The sequence below is a fragment of the Punica granatum genome, chromosome 1, assembly GCF_007655135.1.
Source record: "Punica granatum isolate Tunisia-2019 chromosome 1, ASM765513v2, whole genome shotgun sequence".
Taxonomy (NCBI): domain Eukaryota; kingdom Viridiplantae; phylum Streptophyta; class Magnoliopsida; order Myrtales; family Lythraceae; genus Punica; species Punica granatum.
The window spans coordinates 16,883,457-16,898,979 of NC_045127.1; the positions used below are offsets into that span (position 1 = coordinate 16,883,457).

A 15,523-nucleotide genomic window follows, 5' to 3' on the forward strand; every position below is an offset into this window, starting at 1 on the left:
TTCGAATTGGGTTTCGGTCGATTCTTGATTGCCGTATGGTTTGAGATGATTTAGGCTGAAATTTTTTCGACTTTTTTAGGTGCAAAAATGATTCCAAGAAGAGATAGACCAAGAAGAAGTTAGGGAGAAAAAACATCCGTGACTACAGTACCATATCAATTTTCATTTGAGCTTGTTATAGTGGGAGCGCTTTCTTGTGAAGACTAAGTACCATTTAATTTTAACGAACGAAATAGAAAGCAACAAAATTTATCATTTGATATTTACTTATATTATTTCTGACATGGGATTTGGTGTGTGTGTATATATATATATATATGCTATTTTTTTAATTATATGTAGAATCTTACTATTCACGATTCGATTTTACGATTCACGATTTCACGACCCTCGACCGATTCTAGGTAGTCTACATCTATGCCCGAAGACCTTGCATCAATCACACTTCTCTGGCAACCAAGGAGTATCCACTAGGACCTCCACTATGTATTCGTTACCCAAATCAACATTCAAAACATCGGAGATTTCTTTCTTAACTTCTACCTCTATACAGACCTTTGCATAATCCAATCTCGAGCGCAGAGCAGTAGCTCTATCCATGTATAGCGGCTTACCAATTGCAGTCGCTAGATTGCTAATGCCTTTAGGGTGGAAATACTGAAGCGGGATTCTCCGCAATTACACCCATATTGGCATTTTCTTCAAGCTCAATTCCTCCTCAGTGAATTTCGGACTCCACCTCTGCAAAATTAGAAATTTCTACTCTACATGCCACGGCCCCGTTTCCAAAACCCACGTCATGACATCTTCATTTGGGAACTGAAAGATAAACAAAGAGCCATTGTACTTACCATCACTTTCCCCTGTTTCCCCCATAATCCATTAACAACAGAAACAACCCGCCCGAAATCGGGAGCCTTACCTAAGAACCACCCAACTAGAGTATAACACCATTGCTCAACCCCATTCTGTAGGAATTTTGACGGGGGTTTCACATTACTGTGTTCGACACCTTCAAAGAACTCGAGACGTTGATTTACCTTGGGGAAGACTTTCCTCCAATTTAACGGGCCTTTTGAAGCCGATTTCTCACCGGATACAGATTGTGGAAGACTCTGGGCAACTTTTATTGTCGATTGCGAATCTCATTCCGCCATTTCCAAGGCTGAGTTGGTCTCTCCACAGGCCTCGCGATGGCGGAACCCTAACCAGAGCGTCAAGAAGAAGCTAATCCAACGGTTGAGATGAGAGAGTGGAGGTCACGTGTGAGATTTCGGCCTCACGTGCATGCTAGCCTGCTAGCAAGCATGAAGAGCAAATCTGTACAATACATCCCCCTTTCTAATCCTAGGTTTTAGGCTCTCGGGTCCAACATTTTTGTCCTTGAACTTACTTGATGCCGAACCGAATTCTACCTTGCAAGGCCATATCTGACTTTACCGGAGGCCTTGTTGTCACGACCCCATAGCTAGATTATCTTTGGTTTCGATGAGGTCGGACTACTCCCTGTCATAACCATCGCTTAGCCATCCTTGCAAGGCCAAGTATAGCAGGGACAGAGCTAGGGCGGGTGATCCGAGAGAGGGTATTTGAAATGATACATAAACATTATGGCTAAGTTTGGTTCGCTAGAATGAAATTGATACATAATATAATAGACATAGATTAAAATAAATATGGAATATAATAGAAATTTTGATGAACTTTTATTTGTTTGGTTGGAGGAAATAACAAAATTAAGAACTGAAATTTTATATTTGGTTTATCGGAATACACTGGGAATATGACATGTTTCAAAGCTAAAAGACACATATACTCTTGATTTTAAATATTACAATAATGTAAAATAAAAAATAAAAAACTTTAAAAAGGCCACTGTTCATCTTCTTCTCTGAAGATTGACAGCAGCACTAAACAACCATGGCTAAGGTCGGGCCTGAGATCTCGAGCCCTGGTTTCGTGGCCGAACTCCATCTCAGTCAAACTCCCTCTTGCATTTCGTGGATATGCAGCCCCACACGGCGCCGGCATTCCCTCTCCCTCACCCCTTCCTGGGTTTCCTTCCTGCTTCTCCACGGCGGCCTTGCCGCCTCCACTGATTTTCTAGAGCCATGCGATCTCTCACTCCCAACACCCGTTGTAATGAGAAACCACGTCGCTCTGGGATGCTTTGCCGGAATAACCCTACCGATCTCCTTTGGCCGGCTTGTAGGGTGTGTTGCAGGCTTCGGGCTCTATCTTTCTGACAATGGTGTGTGTCGGCTTTGGTTATGGGAAAGAAGATGCCCCCTCTGGTGTTGCTCCTCCTTTCTCTTCACAGCCTGTTGCTTCTTTGCTCAGGTCTCGGTAGAGTGAGGAGGACGGAGCTGCAAGGCACCTAACACCGACCGCCGTCGAAGGTGGAGCTTGGGAGGCAGCAACGCGGAGCTGTGGTGATGGTGGAGGGCCGAGCTGAGGGCAAGATGGGGATTATGCTCTCTATTCCCAATGGGAATAGCTATGAGGGGGGTAGAGTCGGGCATGGCCATTCTCCTCCTATGGAGGATGGGATGCCCCATCCCGAATCACTATTCTGATTCCGGATACAAACAAACGCAGGAGTAGAACCGGACGCGGAATAGATCCGGAATGGAATGCCATTTCCGCCTAACCAAACATAGCCTAGGGGCTTTTGTGATTCCTCCTGCCTCTGGCATTTTCTCTGATTAAGCTTAGCGGATGAGCGGTGAATTCTCTCAGAACAAAGTGTAAGGGTGCAGTTTATCACGTCCAGGAGTTTGGGGGGCTTTGAGTAATTACATTCCCCATTTCTCTTCTTCGTTCCCGCAAATTGAAGACAAAGGCCTTTTATTTAAAAATTAGTTTTAAAACAGACGGAAATATCTTTCTTTTTTTTCCACCGAGAATTATATATATATAAATATACTCGTCGGCTCGGTCACTGTTGCTTTCATTTCAAAGTAAAACAGATTTTCCGATCGGCAGCAAAGAGTGCGACTGGGAGCGTCGGGCATGGCGTCTTCTTCACCTCCGCCGGAGAAAACTCGCATTCCTCTACCTCCGGACCCTGGTAATTCCTCTCTTCCTCGCGATTCCGATCGGCCATAGCGCCTTCATCCGTTAATCTGTGAAATCGATTCGTTACTCTGTTGCAATTTGCGATTCAATCATATGATCGTGTGCGATGTCGATTGCATAGAATTGGCTTGCCCGCGGGAGATTTTGATTTATGCCTTTTTTGGCTCGTTTGGCTGCGGAGAGGGTGCCGGAGGTATCAGATTCAGTTCTGATCGTCAGTCACTGGATGTGCGGTTGGAATCTGATGGAAATGGAAAACGATTCTCCGTCGATGTGCATTGGAACTGTTGAAACGGCCTTCTCTGTGATAGGTTGATTTAAGATAGGCGTTTTCCTGAAATTGAGGATTAGAAGACGAGAAGACTGTTAACATTCTTGTAGTCACGAGAGAAAAGGAGTGGAGGAATTTCTGAAATGACGTGCGACCAGAAATTTTGCATATTAGCAGTGATCTCGAGAGAAGCAATTGGTCACATCTGCTGCTGTAACTGTGGCAAGGCAGGAGCTATTCGTAGCTGGACTACAAGTCAGGAGCTACTTGTTGCTGTTAACGTTTGCAACTTCTTTTACATGTGATGATTGATAACTGAAGATGATTGATAATTGAAGAATATTCAGTCACTATGCTTTATCTGAAAATTGGACATGGTACTGGTAACTGGGGTGAGTTCTTTAAGTATTTCGTTTATACTGATGTCAGCAGGACAAATTAATCGCTGTAAACTTCATTGAATAGTGTCAATTTGTAACTGTTTACTATGTCACATTATTTTGTTCATCAAATGCCTCTCCAGGTTTTTTTTTTTTTTTACATCCCTAGATGTTGACAATCTTTCGTTGGGGTCAGGTTGGCCAATCATGCTGTTTGCTCATTGCTCTCTTTGCTTGCCCTTCTCTGGAAAAGATAGAGAGGAGCTGCCAAAAAATGAGCATACACCTTAGAATCCTGTCACCCTCTCTCCAGAGTCAATCTTCCTAGACATCTCTTATCACCATTTTGATGGTTTGTTCAAGTTTTGCTCTTCATTTATGCAGGTGAGAAGCCTCCAGATCATGGACTCCCCATTGCATCAGTACCGATCCATATTGTTACTGCTGCAAATGAACTTCCTGCTGAATTTTTGACCCCTTCACCTGAAAGGCAATTAGTGATTGGATTTGATTGTGAGGGCGTTAACCTATGTCGCCATGGATCCCTTTGTATCATGCAGGTGAACCACATTACATATCCTTACATTGACTAATACTATGATAGAGTTGTCGAAGTCGGCCCTGTCGCCGTCTCGGATATTTATTATAATTTGACTGTCATAGAGTGTTGATGTAGCAATATTCCGTGTATGCTTCTATAATCTTAGATCATTATTGTCAGTTTAAGATGGTTTGTGAAATAATATCCTGTAACTGCTTTCAACAATCAGCATTCAGTACAATGTAATGTTCAGATATAAATTATTATCACAGATTAATATACATTACTGCCTACAGAGTTTACATTCTTTAATATTCAGATGTCAAATCAGAACATTTTCACTGTATCATCTGTATAATGAAACACCAAAGCATATATTGGACAACTGTGAAGTGTCCTTTTATACTTGTTTGTCTTGCTTAAAGAATTCCCTAGCCTTCTCTTTGGAGAGGAGCAACATCATTTCAAGTTCTACTTATGATTGACCGGAAAACGTAAAATGATGGAAGAGGGCTTTTAAATGTTGTCATGAATTTAGAAGCCAATAGGGAGTGCCTCCTCTCCTGATAGCCAGATGCAAACTAACTTATTATGCAGTCCAGTTACAAAATCAAAACAGTCTACAATACTAGTGATAAACCTACCTGAAAGAGCGGTTATGTTTAGAGGTGAGAATGGGTGTATTATGCAGCATGGATCGAACTATAACACTCTTATCCTTTCGATGCCATAGTGAAAAGTCTTAGGCTATTCTCCCATTCCCTAAAGGATTGGTGAAGTAGGTCATGCTTACTGAACCATATAAATTGTCATGGTTGCAACACAAGTATCTCCTCTTCATTAGAGAAATGGTCTTCTTGAAGTATGGTTATTATCAAGATAAAATTGGAAATGCAACTTCTTTCGAATCTAAAATGCATATAGTCAATGTTTCATTGCAGGGGAAGTGAGGCAACGGATGCCATGATTTGGGCTAATTTCTTTTGAATTTGTTCTCTTTTATGTTTTAACTCCTTTTGAATCCAGACTAGTACTAGAGCACATGAGAGATTGAACAAAAGGTTCTGCCTATAATACAAGCTTCATTGTAATATGCAGGTTGCTTTTCCAGATGCCATATACTTAGTTGATGCCCTTACTGGTGGAGAGACACTCATGAAAGCTTGCCAGCCGGCACTTGAGTCTTCATACATCACAAAAGTTATCCATGATTGTAAACGAGATAGTGAGGTCTCTAACTGTTTTTATTTCTTTTCATGTATCATCACCTGTCACCTTAATTAACATGGATGTTTTTTCAATTACTTGTAGGCACTATACTTTCAATTTGGCATCAAGCTGAACAACGTTGTGGATACCCAGGTGATTATTCAATGTATCTGCTCTAGATGCACTATTACCTTCGATTTATTTTCTATATGATTAATTCTATAAACTTCATATCCGGTGCATTCTTTGTTCTAGGTAATGAAGTTATTTTGGTGAAACACATCAGTTGTAACTTAAGTTGGGCTAGTCGCTAAGCTTATCCATACTGATACACATTTGATCTTATTGATCTGTATTAGGCTAATAATCATTCTGTGCTTACATCTTTTAATTAAATGTCAGGAATACCCAGTATAAGGCATGATGATACTAAAGGCTGTCTTCAGCCTATTCATTTAGAATGGTTTCAAACTGGAAATTGCTACGTAGCATATTTTAACACTGTAGAGCCAAAAATTTTCAGTTACTAATGGTGTTCATGTATCTTAAGATTGCATATTCTCTCTTGGAGGAGCAAGAAGGAAAGAAGAGGTTGCCAGGTGACTACATATCATTTGTCGGCTTGCTTGCAGATCCACGCTACTGTGGTAATTTACAATCTGTCCCAAATTTAACATTCTCTTCGTGATAGCATTCTGGGCCATGATTGGGATTTCTGCACTGCATTCTTAAGTGATTGGTACATTTGAAAATTGATCAAGTGAAATTCTTAGTTTCTTTTGTCATCTGTTTTATTGGAGTAATACATGTGATTCTTCTGCGGGATAATTATCTGTAGGACAACCTTATAACACTGCACTGCAATTACAATTGCATTAGAGAAATATAGTCAAATTCATTATGTATGCGTGCGGGTGTTTGTGTCTAACTCTTTACTGATCTGGAAACAGGAGTGTCCTATCTTGAGAAGGAAGAAGTGCGTCTGTTGCTTCGGAAGGTGAGTTGTTGGCAATGTACATCAATCATGTAGGTGGGTGGGTGATTGTCCACTTAGTTGTAACAATACAACCATTAGAACATTATGAACTATTCGAGGCATGGGCTTGCCATTAGCTTGTTTGCTGTGTTTTTTTCTTTCTTGCGATGAGGGCATGTTGATACTTCATTACTCGCTCTCCTTATTGCTTTAAATCAGAACGAACTAAACCTGTAAGGTTCAATGGCCACGGAATTATTAACTGTTCGAATTGTTAGACTGTGAAAAAGAAATTCTGATGATTTTGATGATTGTTGAGACTGAAGCTTAGATACAAATGTTGGATAAAGAAAGCGCATATTACCTAAAAGAATTGCTATTGAGAGGACAATTTCGCATCAGGTATTGCATCAGAAGCATTTATTCGCAAATGGATTTATTGGATAGCAAACATGAATGTCTAATTGTAGCGGTTCCTATATATACAGAAATATGAGATTGCTTGCTATAACTGCTGTTTTGCATCCGTTGACATATCCTGGCATAGAAGGATTACAGTTAGAGCAGTCTCTCCGTTAAAAGTGAACTGCATTACTGCCTTCTGTTGGCACTCTTTCATGACAAATAATGCTTGTGTCTCGCCAACAGGATCCCATGTTCTGGACTTACAGACCCTTCTCGGACATGATGGTTCGGGCAGCTGCAGATGATGTTCGCTTTCTTCTAAACATCTATGAAAGGATGATTGAGAAATTGAATGCACGATCCTTATGGTATCTGGCAGTTCGAAGTTCTCTATATTGTCGATGTTTCTGCATCAATGATAATGATTATGCAGAATGGCCACTTTTACCTCCAATTCCAGGTCAGAATAGTGAGAATGCAAAACTCTTTTATGGACCAATTCTCATGGCTTTTGGGTGCGCAGTTACTTATGATGCACGAAGCCTGAAATTATCTCTAGAATAGCCTCTTATATTTCATATTATCTGGAGAATATGGGTCTTGGGCCTTGTTTTCTGCTGCAACTGGAACATTTTGAATATAGATGGATGAATAGTATCGATGATAGGAACTATCATACAATTGCAAGTTACACTTTTCAGGAGATTATGCATTGGGTCACATGTAACTAAAATCTTTCTAGTGGTCAAATTAAATGACCAAGTTATGACTTTGCATTCCAATAGTGCAATCGAACCCTTGTTTGTTGGATTTACTGCTCGTAGCGTGGCCATATGGCATGGAGATGTTGCAGTATCGAAGTTACTAATGAATATTAGCTTGTGAGATTTAGTTGAATGAAAATACTGAAAGCAACTGTCTTAGGGATTAATCTCAGTTTGCATTGCCTCTGTAGATAACATGACAGCAGATGGCAGTGATGCTCCTGAAGAGAAAATCCTTTCAATTCTCGATGTTCCACCAGGGAAAATGGGACGTGTTATTGGAAGAAAAGGGGCTTCCATTACCTCAGTTAAGGAATCTTGCAGGTGCTTCTCCACTCCATTTTCCGTCACTCTTTTTGAGGAATAAATTTTTTGTAATCCCAGTTCTTTACCCAGTGTTAATCAAGTGGTTGGTCTTGTAGTGCTGAAATCCTGACTGGAGGTCCTAAGGGTCCGCCTAACAAGGTTAGTTTGCCAAATCCATTAAGTGTGTCAAGAGTAATCTACGTGCTGAGCACTCATGGTTACTGCTTCTTTAAAATCTGGAGTGAAGCATTGGAAGTTATGATGTTCTTGTCCGATTGGTTTGACATAAGAAAACCAGCTATAATTCACCCAACTATTCTGGCACCTTGAAAGCTGCTGCAAATCTATGAAAACATCCCAAGTTTGTTGCAACTATTTATATATACAAATAAATTAGAGTTGTTTTCAAATTCTTTTGACATAGACTTCCAATGAATGTATCTTTAAATGGAGCTGATGTGTCATAAGAGATATAAGTCATAATTTTTTTATCCAAAGGAGTGATGAGTCATTCTTCATGAGCAATTCTAATTCGTTTATACTTTTTTGATTCCATAAACCCTCTTGACAAACATCTATGATCAAGTTGTCAGATTATATAGTCTCGGTCTCTCTATGGTTGTAAATATGAGCTGTGAAAGCATGCAAAATATTATGTTAGAGATCCAATAAATAAGTTATGGGTCCTTATTTGCATGTTATGAGAACTTCTGTTCTTGATTACCTTTTCAGTCGTCGTCAGTTCTAATACTTTCTCAAAAAATTTTCCCGACTCATATCTCAAGGTAAAGAGTATCAACATTCCTGTTAAGTTGCCAAGCTCCTCGCATGCCTTTACCCTGTGTACTGCTGGACAGTTTCAACTCCTGTTATCAAGTTTCCTTATACACTGTTGATTGCTGCCCCATGGGTGTCATTGTTTAACGAAATCTTTAGGCAGTTGAGTCCACTTATTCCTAAAACATTCGTAGGATCATCTGCTGTATCTAACATGTCCTAATTAACAAGAAGTCTTAGAGAATATCATGTTTCTTTGGTCTAAGTCTGGTGTAATAGGTTCAGCGCAAGGTTGTTTATATCGAATCACGTCAAGAGAGAGTGAACTTTATAGTGTCACTTCGCGATGCCCTTTTGTTTGGAGAGTGCAATTAAGTTTCATCACGTCGTGTGCTCAATTTTCTCTGCTGCAGGTGTTCATAATTGGGCCGGTGAAGCAAGTGCAGAAGGCAGAAGCTCTTCTAAGGGGGAAGATGCTGGACCTCTAATCACAAGAACGCCAATGCGGTGCTTCTCTCTTCCGGAGTACCCTTGTATTGTTTTTACTAAGGAACTGTGATTGTGAATTCTCTTCAAAAAATGTTGTGCATTTTGGCTCTGTTGTCTTACCCTTTTGTGTGTACAGCAGCTGCATGCTAATTCGAGAACATTGATTTTCTGCGAGTAATCTTTTGTCTTGTGAAAATGATAAATCCTACTCGGTGAACACACAGAGAATATTAGAAGATCGCGCTTTATGCCGCTTATCGTTTTTAGCTTTAATGAATGGTCCACAAATATCTGCCTTCAGATCCTGGGTTTGCCATATTTTAATGGGTTAATTACATGATGATAAAAAAAAAATGCAAAATCTAACGCTTTGATACAAAATAAATTTTTGATTAAGATTTGGTATATCGCGTTTCAATTTGTTTCAATCGAGTCCAATTCGTCAACTGTGGTGTCGTATAACACTGTTTCGATTTGCTGCTGGCTCAAAATTCTAATTAAAAAGATTAAATCTAATAAAAAAAATTCCTCCATCCCCTCTGTATTCTGCCCTTCGCTCTCCCCCGTCTCTCCCTTCTCAGGCCGTCTCTCTCCTAACCGTGGATCATGTTTTCCGGCAACTTGCCGGACTTCCGACATAGGAGCACCTCTCTCTTTCTCCCTCTTCCTCTTGCTTTCCTCTTTTTCTTTTGTTCTTTTTTGACTGAATCGGAGTGGGGTGCCCCAGCCAACGACCCAAACCCCGACGCGGAGTCCATTTTTTTGGCTTTTGCTCGAGTTCTGATTTATTATTTATTTTTATTTTTTGTGGGTTTGGCGGATTGGGTTGGGAGCCATGGGGATTGAGAGCCATGAAGAAGCGGAAACTGAACAGAGATGAAAACCACTGGGACAAGAAATTATGCAAAAATCGAATTCCAATCCTGCAGATATCAGATTAAGCTATATATACCCAAAATCCACATCCACTGAGCTCAAAACTAGACAAATCTAGAGCTAAGATCCTTTTTTCTTTTTATTTTGTCTGAATCAGGGGCTCCGCTGAACTACACAAAATCCACATCCACCCCGACTCCAGATCTCTCTCAGAGATTTGGGGTTTCGAGATATCTGGTTCTACCGATCTCACCGGCTACCTACATTTCACTCCCAAAAAAAAAATAAAAAAATGCAAGATTGCAAGAGGGAGAAGGAGGAGGAGGAGAGAGAGGGGTCCGACGACCATGAGCTTTCAATTAGGGGTGTGCACGGGTATCGGGTATACCCGGAACCGGTCAGAACCTACTCGTTAGGGTAGGGTCCGGATAGCTCGTATTGAAGATAGGGTATGTTTCGGGTATTAAAATCAGGAACCCGTGAAAATCGGTTCCGATTCCGATTCCTGCCTACAAGGTACCTAGAACTGGTTATTTATTAAAAAGAAAAAGATGAAAGAGTAAAGTTACTGTATCTTCTAATGAATCAGAACAGAGACACTTTATTATGTGAGATCGTATTATGGATGTTTAATTTTGTCAATGGATTGATGAGACATATTATTTTTTTGTTATTGTGGATTAATCTAAATCTTTGTTGATACTTTATTTGGCGTGATTACTGATTATGTATGTGACATTTTCGATTCTATTTAGCCAAAGAAAAAAAAATTACAAGTTATAACAGGGTACCTGAAACCTATGGTATAATACAGGTTCCGAGTAAGTTCCGGTTCCAAGATTTAACAGGGTAGGGTCCGGGTATCGTGAAAAATACAGCGTACTCGGAACTGATCACCCCTACTTTCAATGACCTCTCTGAGTTTTGTCATACATAGTCGATCATGCAGGGGGGAGAGGGCGTGATGGATTTTGGGCATATGGTCATAGGAGAGAGAGGGAAAGGAGAGAGAGGGGAGGTTTCTTTTTATTATAATTTATTTCGTATGGCACGTCGATGCTTATTTACACTTCAATTGCTATGTGAGAAAATGCTAACGGCGTCACAAGTGGAGTTTATGGATTATACTCAATTGAAGCAAATTGAAACATATTGTACCAAATCTTAAATAAAAATTCATTTTATATCTAAGTGTTACATTTTGTAAACTTCTTGTACTTTTAATGTGATTAACCTTCTTTTAATTTCAAGGGGGATGAGTATGTGCTCAACCTTTTTAGCTCTTTCTTTTTCTTAAAAAGATTAATTTTATTCTTTTTTAATGTTTTCATCCTAATCCTTTTTGTTTTTTCCAGCCAAATCATTATCCTTACTTCAAGTGTTCACTTTGGTCCTTCGTTAATTTGCAGCATTTGCTCCTATTTTTTCGAAACGATAATTAATATAATAAATGTGGGTCATAGTTTTTTTATTATTATTTATTCGTCTTTTAACCAGAGAAGATGATCTAACCAACACTTAAGTCATCCATCGGACATGAAAAATAAATCTGTGCAAGAGACTTTTATTTATTTAGTTATTTTTTTGTCCTTTTTCTCGAAATGTGAAACTCATCAACCTTATACATTGAACCCAATTCTTAAGTTCTTATTTAATCATAATTACTCTTCGATCACTTGCTTAATTAATGAAATTTCAAAACAATATGACTAGAGAAAATGAAAGAGATTTGCAATCCACTCTGTTACGTGTTAAGTGCAAAATAAGTTGAAATTGTTAGGCAAATAACAAGTTGAAACTGCTAAAATGAAAATGAATACCTGAACCAGAGAATTATGTGGACACTACCGTCACAGTGAGGTTGTCGGTAACCCACTTGGATAGACAGCAACCTCTCTAGTCTTTTTGGTATCATTCAAGCCTTATGCTATATTTGGTTCAATGTAATGAAATTAGTCATGAATAGAATGAGTAGGTGATATGAATTAGTATGTAATAGAATTATGATTAACGATAAGCTTTATTTGTTTAGTTGAATGTAATAGTAGATTTGAGATTTATAATTTTGGAATTTGATGTTGAATAAAAAGAGATGATTAGGACAAAAGTACAAATCCTATACAAAGAAAAAAATACCCATATTCAATAAAAATTAAAGTATATTAAATATAAAAACTATTGCAATATTAAATTTTTGACCAAAAATAAATATTAAATAATATTTGTTTAAAAGAGTAAATTTATTTAAAATATAAATTTAAAAAGTAAAAAAAATTAAAAAAAAAAAGAGTAATACTCCTTGATCCGCCGAAGCTCAGCTAACCAAGGCTTCAGAACACCATGGCCAGGCTCGCTTGAGGCTCGTGAACTCAGCCATGGGATTGCGAGCCCTGGACCGGTCGAACCTTGGGCTCGAGGGACTTGAGCTCCCACATTGTTGGGCTCACGAGCCTCGTGCGAGCCCTAGGCCCATGACGGCGTGACCAAATCAAACTTCGCCAGCTCTTGAGGAATCAGGAGAGGTAGGTTGAGTCTCTGGAAGAGGATGTTTGATGGTGGGTCAGCGACGAAGTGATGATAGAGGAGGTGATGGCTAAGGGGTTAATTTCAGAAAATATGATGAATAGATGGGAGGATATTGGTAGTTTGGATTCTATTACACGTGTAATAGCAACTACATATGGAAGAGGGGACAATGACATTTACTTATCTATTACTAATAAGACCCTTCATCTTTAACCCGATTCCAGTTATGGACACAAAAAAATAAAGTAATCGATATTAAGTATGCAATAGATATGTAATGTAAATCTTATTACACTAAACCAAACACACCATTAGAGCTTTGAGTTGAGCTAATCAGAACTGAATCTCTCTATCAGCACTTCGATATATTCATTAACATATTCCTAAACTTTGCTATTTGTATTTCAATACACAAGATTCATCCATAGCGTTAATAAATGATAAAAAAGAGGACGCACCTATAATCAAAGTACTGCAAACTTATTATCAAAGTACTGCTACCACACAAAATGAGTTCAACAACTAAAAGGACATCTCACCCCTTTATCTACTTTCAAGGAGTCTTGAATCTTTGACTTAAAGTTCGGAATACTAACGCCATACTACCGAGCTACCACCTCATTTGCAGTTTAGAGGTAATACATGCATTAGCAATTAAGACTGATTAAGGTGTTAGTCGTTTTAACACTTTGCACCTTCACACTAGAGGTCCGCGTAGGCGCTCCGAAACCAATTGTGAGAGCTCTCCCGAACACTGACTTGTAAACTTTGGTTCATGAGTGATGGACCCAACAACGAACTTCTATTAATTTCGAAAAATACTTTCACAATACACACACATTCTCACTCACCCACACGCTCACTCACACGCTCTTACACCATATCTCCTCCCTTCGTTTCCCTTCTCTTCTAGTTCTCTCTAGATACTTCAATTTGCTTCTATTTTAGTCCTTTTTTTTTCTTCTTCTATTTATCTACACTATTTCAAATACAATCCCTAATTATCTAGACACTTCTAACTATTATCATCCTTCTAGAAAGTACTAGAAATTTATTACACATTTGTACATCTATTAGAGTTAGTGTCGATCCTTACATAATTTGTGTAAGAGCATATTAGAGTTGTTGAGATAACCAAACAATTCATCACTTCTTTTGAAAATAACAGATTTGCAACATAATCACAATAGTTAGTGCGAGAAATAGAATCCCATTTGGATTCCCACCAATAGCTTCGTCTAGTGGATAGTCTAAAGTATTAAATTGATCACCCTAAGATATGCCAAACGTCGTACATGGAGAAGTCCATCGCTACTATTTCCTTTTTCCTGCAAAACCATCGGGTGATCTACCAGAAATAGAGAAGTCCAGAATTAACAATATCAAAGAATAAAAAATCCTAACCAATTAAAATCGTGCAGAAATCCACCACAATCCGCATTGTTCTTCTTTATAATACTTTTGGATTTTTCATGGATTATAAAAGTTTAATGATTTTTTGGTTTCCACGGAAGTTTGGGCTCTGGACTTTCGTGTAAGGGACATTTGGATTTATGTGTTGGAGATATTTTGGCAGTCCATAAATTAAGGACCTCTAGGCTTCCTTGATTTAGGTATCATGATAATATTGTGTCATTTTTTATAACTTCCATTAATAGTGACTTCAAAAGACTTTCGATCAAAATGTAACTTAGATAATCTATACCGAATCTTGTTAAATTATCAATGATATAATACTAAATATAGTTCACTTGATATAAATATAACAAAATCTATTGTAATTATTCGGTGATATTTTAACATGTTAACCGAGTTACACCTATATCACCGAATATAGATTGACACCTATATCACCGAATATAGATTGACATAATCTATATCGAATCATATTAAATTATTCGGTAAATTAAGTTGGCCGGTTGTATTGTGTCAAATGCAATGCCTTAATTATGTAACATAACGTTACTTATTTTTTAAACTTAAGTGAAAGTTTTGCACAAGATGTTAACATGACTGATATTCTCTTGAGTTTTTTGATAAAAAAAATTTTGGATACACTTTAATTTTTATCTCAACTTTTTTAACCTCTCAATATATAATTAACTTAACTTCATTTATAATTATATAACTATAATAAAATAGGGAAAAGTTTAGTCTTAATTATTACAAATATTTTTCTTTTTTATTTTTGGATAATTATCTTAGTAATAGTTTTTAAACATATAGAAAAAGAAACTCTTCTAACGCAATTCACTTGATATAAATATAACATAAACATATATTTATATGTTGTATACATATTTTACCTAGACCACCCACTTATAGATACAATTGATATACATATACATGCATATAATAATCATATAAATTATTAAAGTGATTAGCATATTAAATATTTTCAGTATCAAGAGCTTGAGTATTTGTATTTTAAGTTAGTTAGCAACAATATTTTGTTGTTCTAATAAATTAATTTGTCAAAATTATACTTTTGAGGCCACAAATTGTAATTTTTATGATTCACAATTTAACTATTTAAATATAACTCACAGTAAATATTGCATGCATTTTTAGTCAAATACTTTGGATATTCCGAATTTTAATCAATTTATATTGTTAGGCCATAAATTTCTTCTTTTTTTTCATGATTTATGGAGTATAGATACTTAAAATACTATATGCATATCATATACATTTTATATTTTTACTTTTATTTGATTTAATAATAGAATAAGGGTTAACATGTCATTAATACACATTTAATGTGCCAATTCTACTTTACTATATATATTGATTGATTGATTTTAATTAATTAAAATATAAATTATGCAAAGATGATTGAGGTTCTACTACATCTTAATTATGATTTGCTGTACATATGGATATAATTATAAGGAGAAAGAAGGAAAAGAATAAAAGGAGAAGACA

At 37.5% G+C, this 15,523-nt stretch overlaps 1 protein-coding gene across 2 annotated transcripts; it reads left to right on the plus strand.

The window, feature by feature from the left end:
- The first annotated feature begins 1,931 nt into the window (after window positions 1-1,931).
- LOC116187806 (ribonuclease D) lies at window positions 1,932-9,466 on the plus strand. Of its 2 annotated transcripts, XM_031516760.1 has the most exons (11): window positions 1,932-3,070; window positions 3,200-3,741; window positions 4,114-4,289; window positions 5,369-5,500; window positions 5,582-5,632; window positions 6,030-6,126; window positions 6,430-6,476; window positions 7,104-7,320; window positions 7,816-7,948; window positions 8,047-8,089; window positions 9,121-9,466. In XM_031516760.1, exons 2-11 carry the CDS (start codon window positions 3,702-3,704, stop codon window positions 9,193-9,195), a joined length of 1,011 nt encoding a protein of 336 aa, XP_031372620.1. In that variant the 5' UTR covers window positions 1,932-3,070; window positions 3,200-3,701; the 3' UTR covers window positions 9,196-9,466. The 2 variants fall into 2 exon arrangements, with proteins under 2 accessions (XP_031372620.1, XP_031372611.1); XM_031516751.1 differs by lacking the exon at window positions 3,200-3,741 and having other exon boundaries at window positions 1,938-3,070.
- The last annotated feature ends 6,057 nt before the right edge of the window (window positions 9,467-15,523 follow it).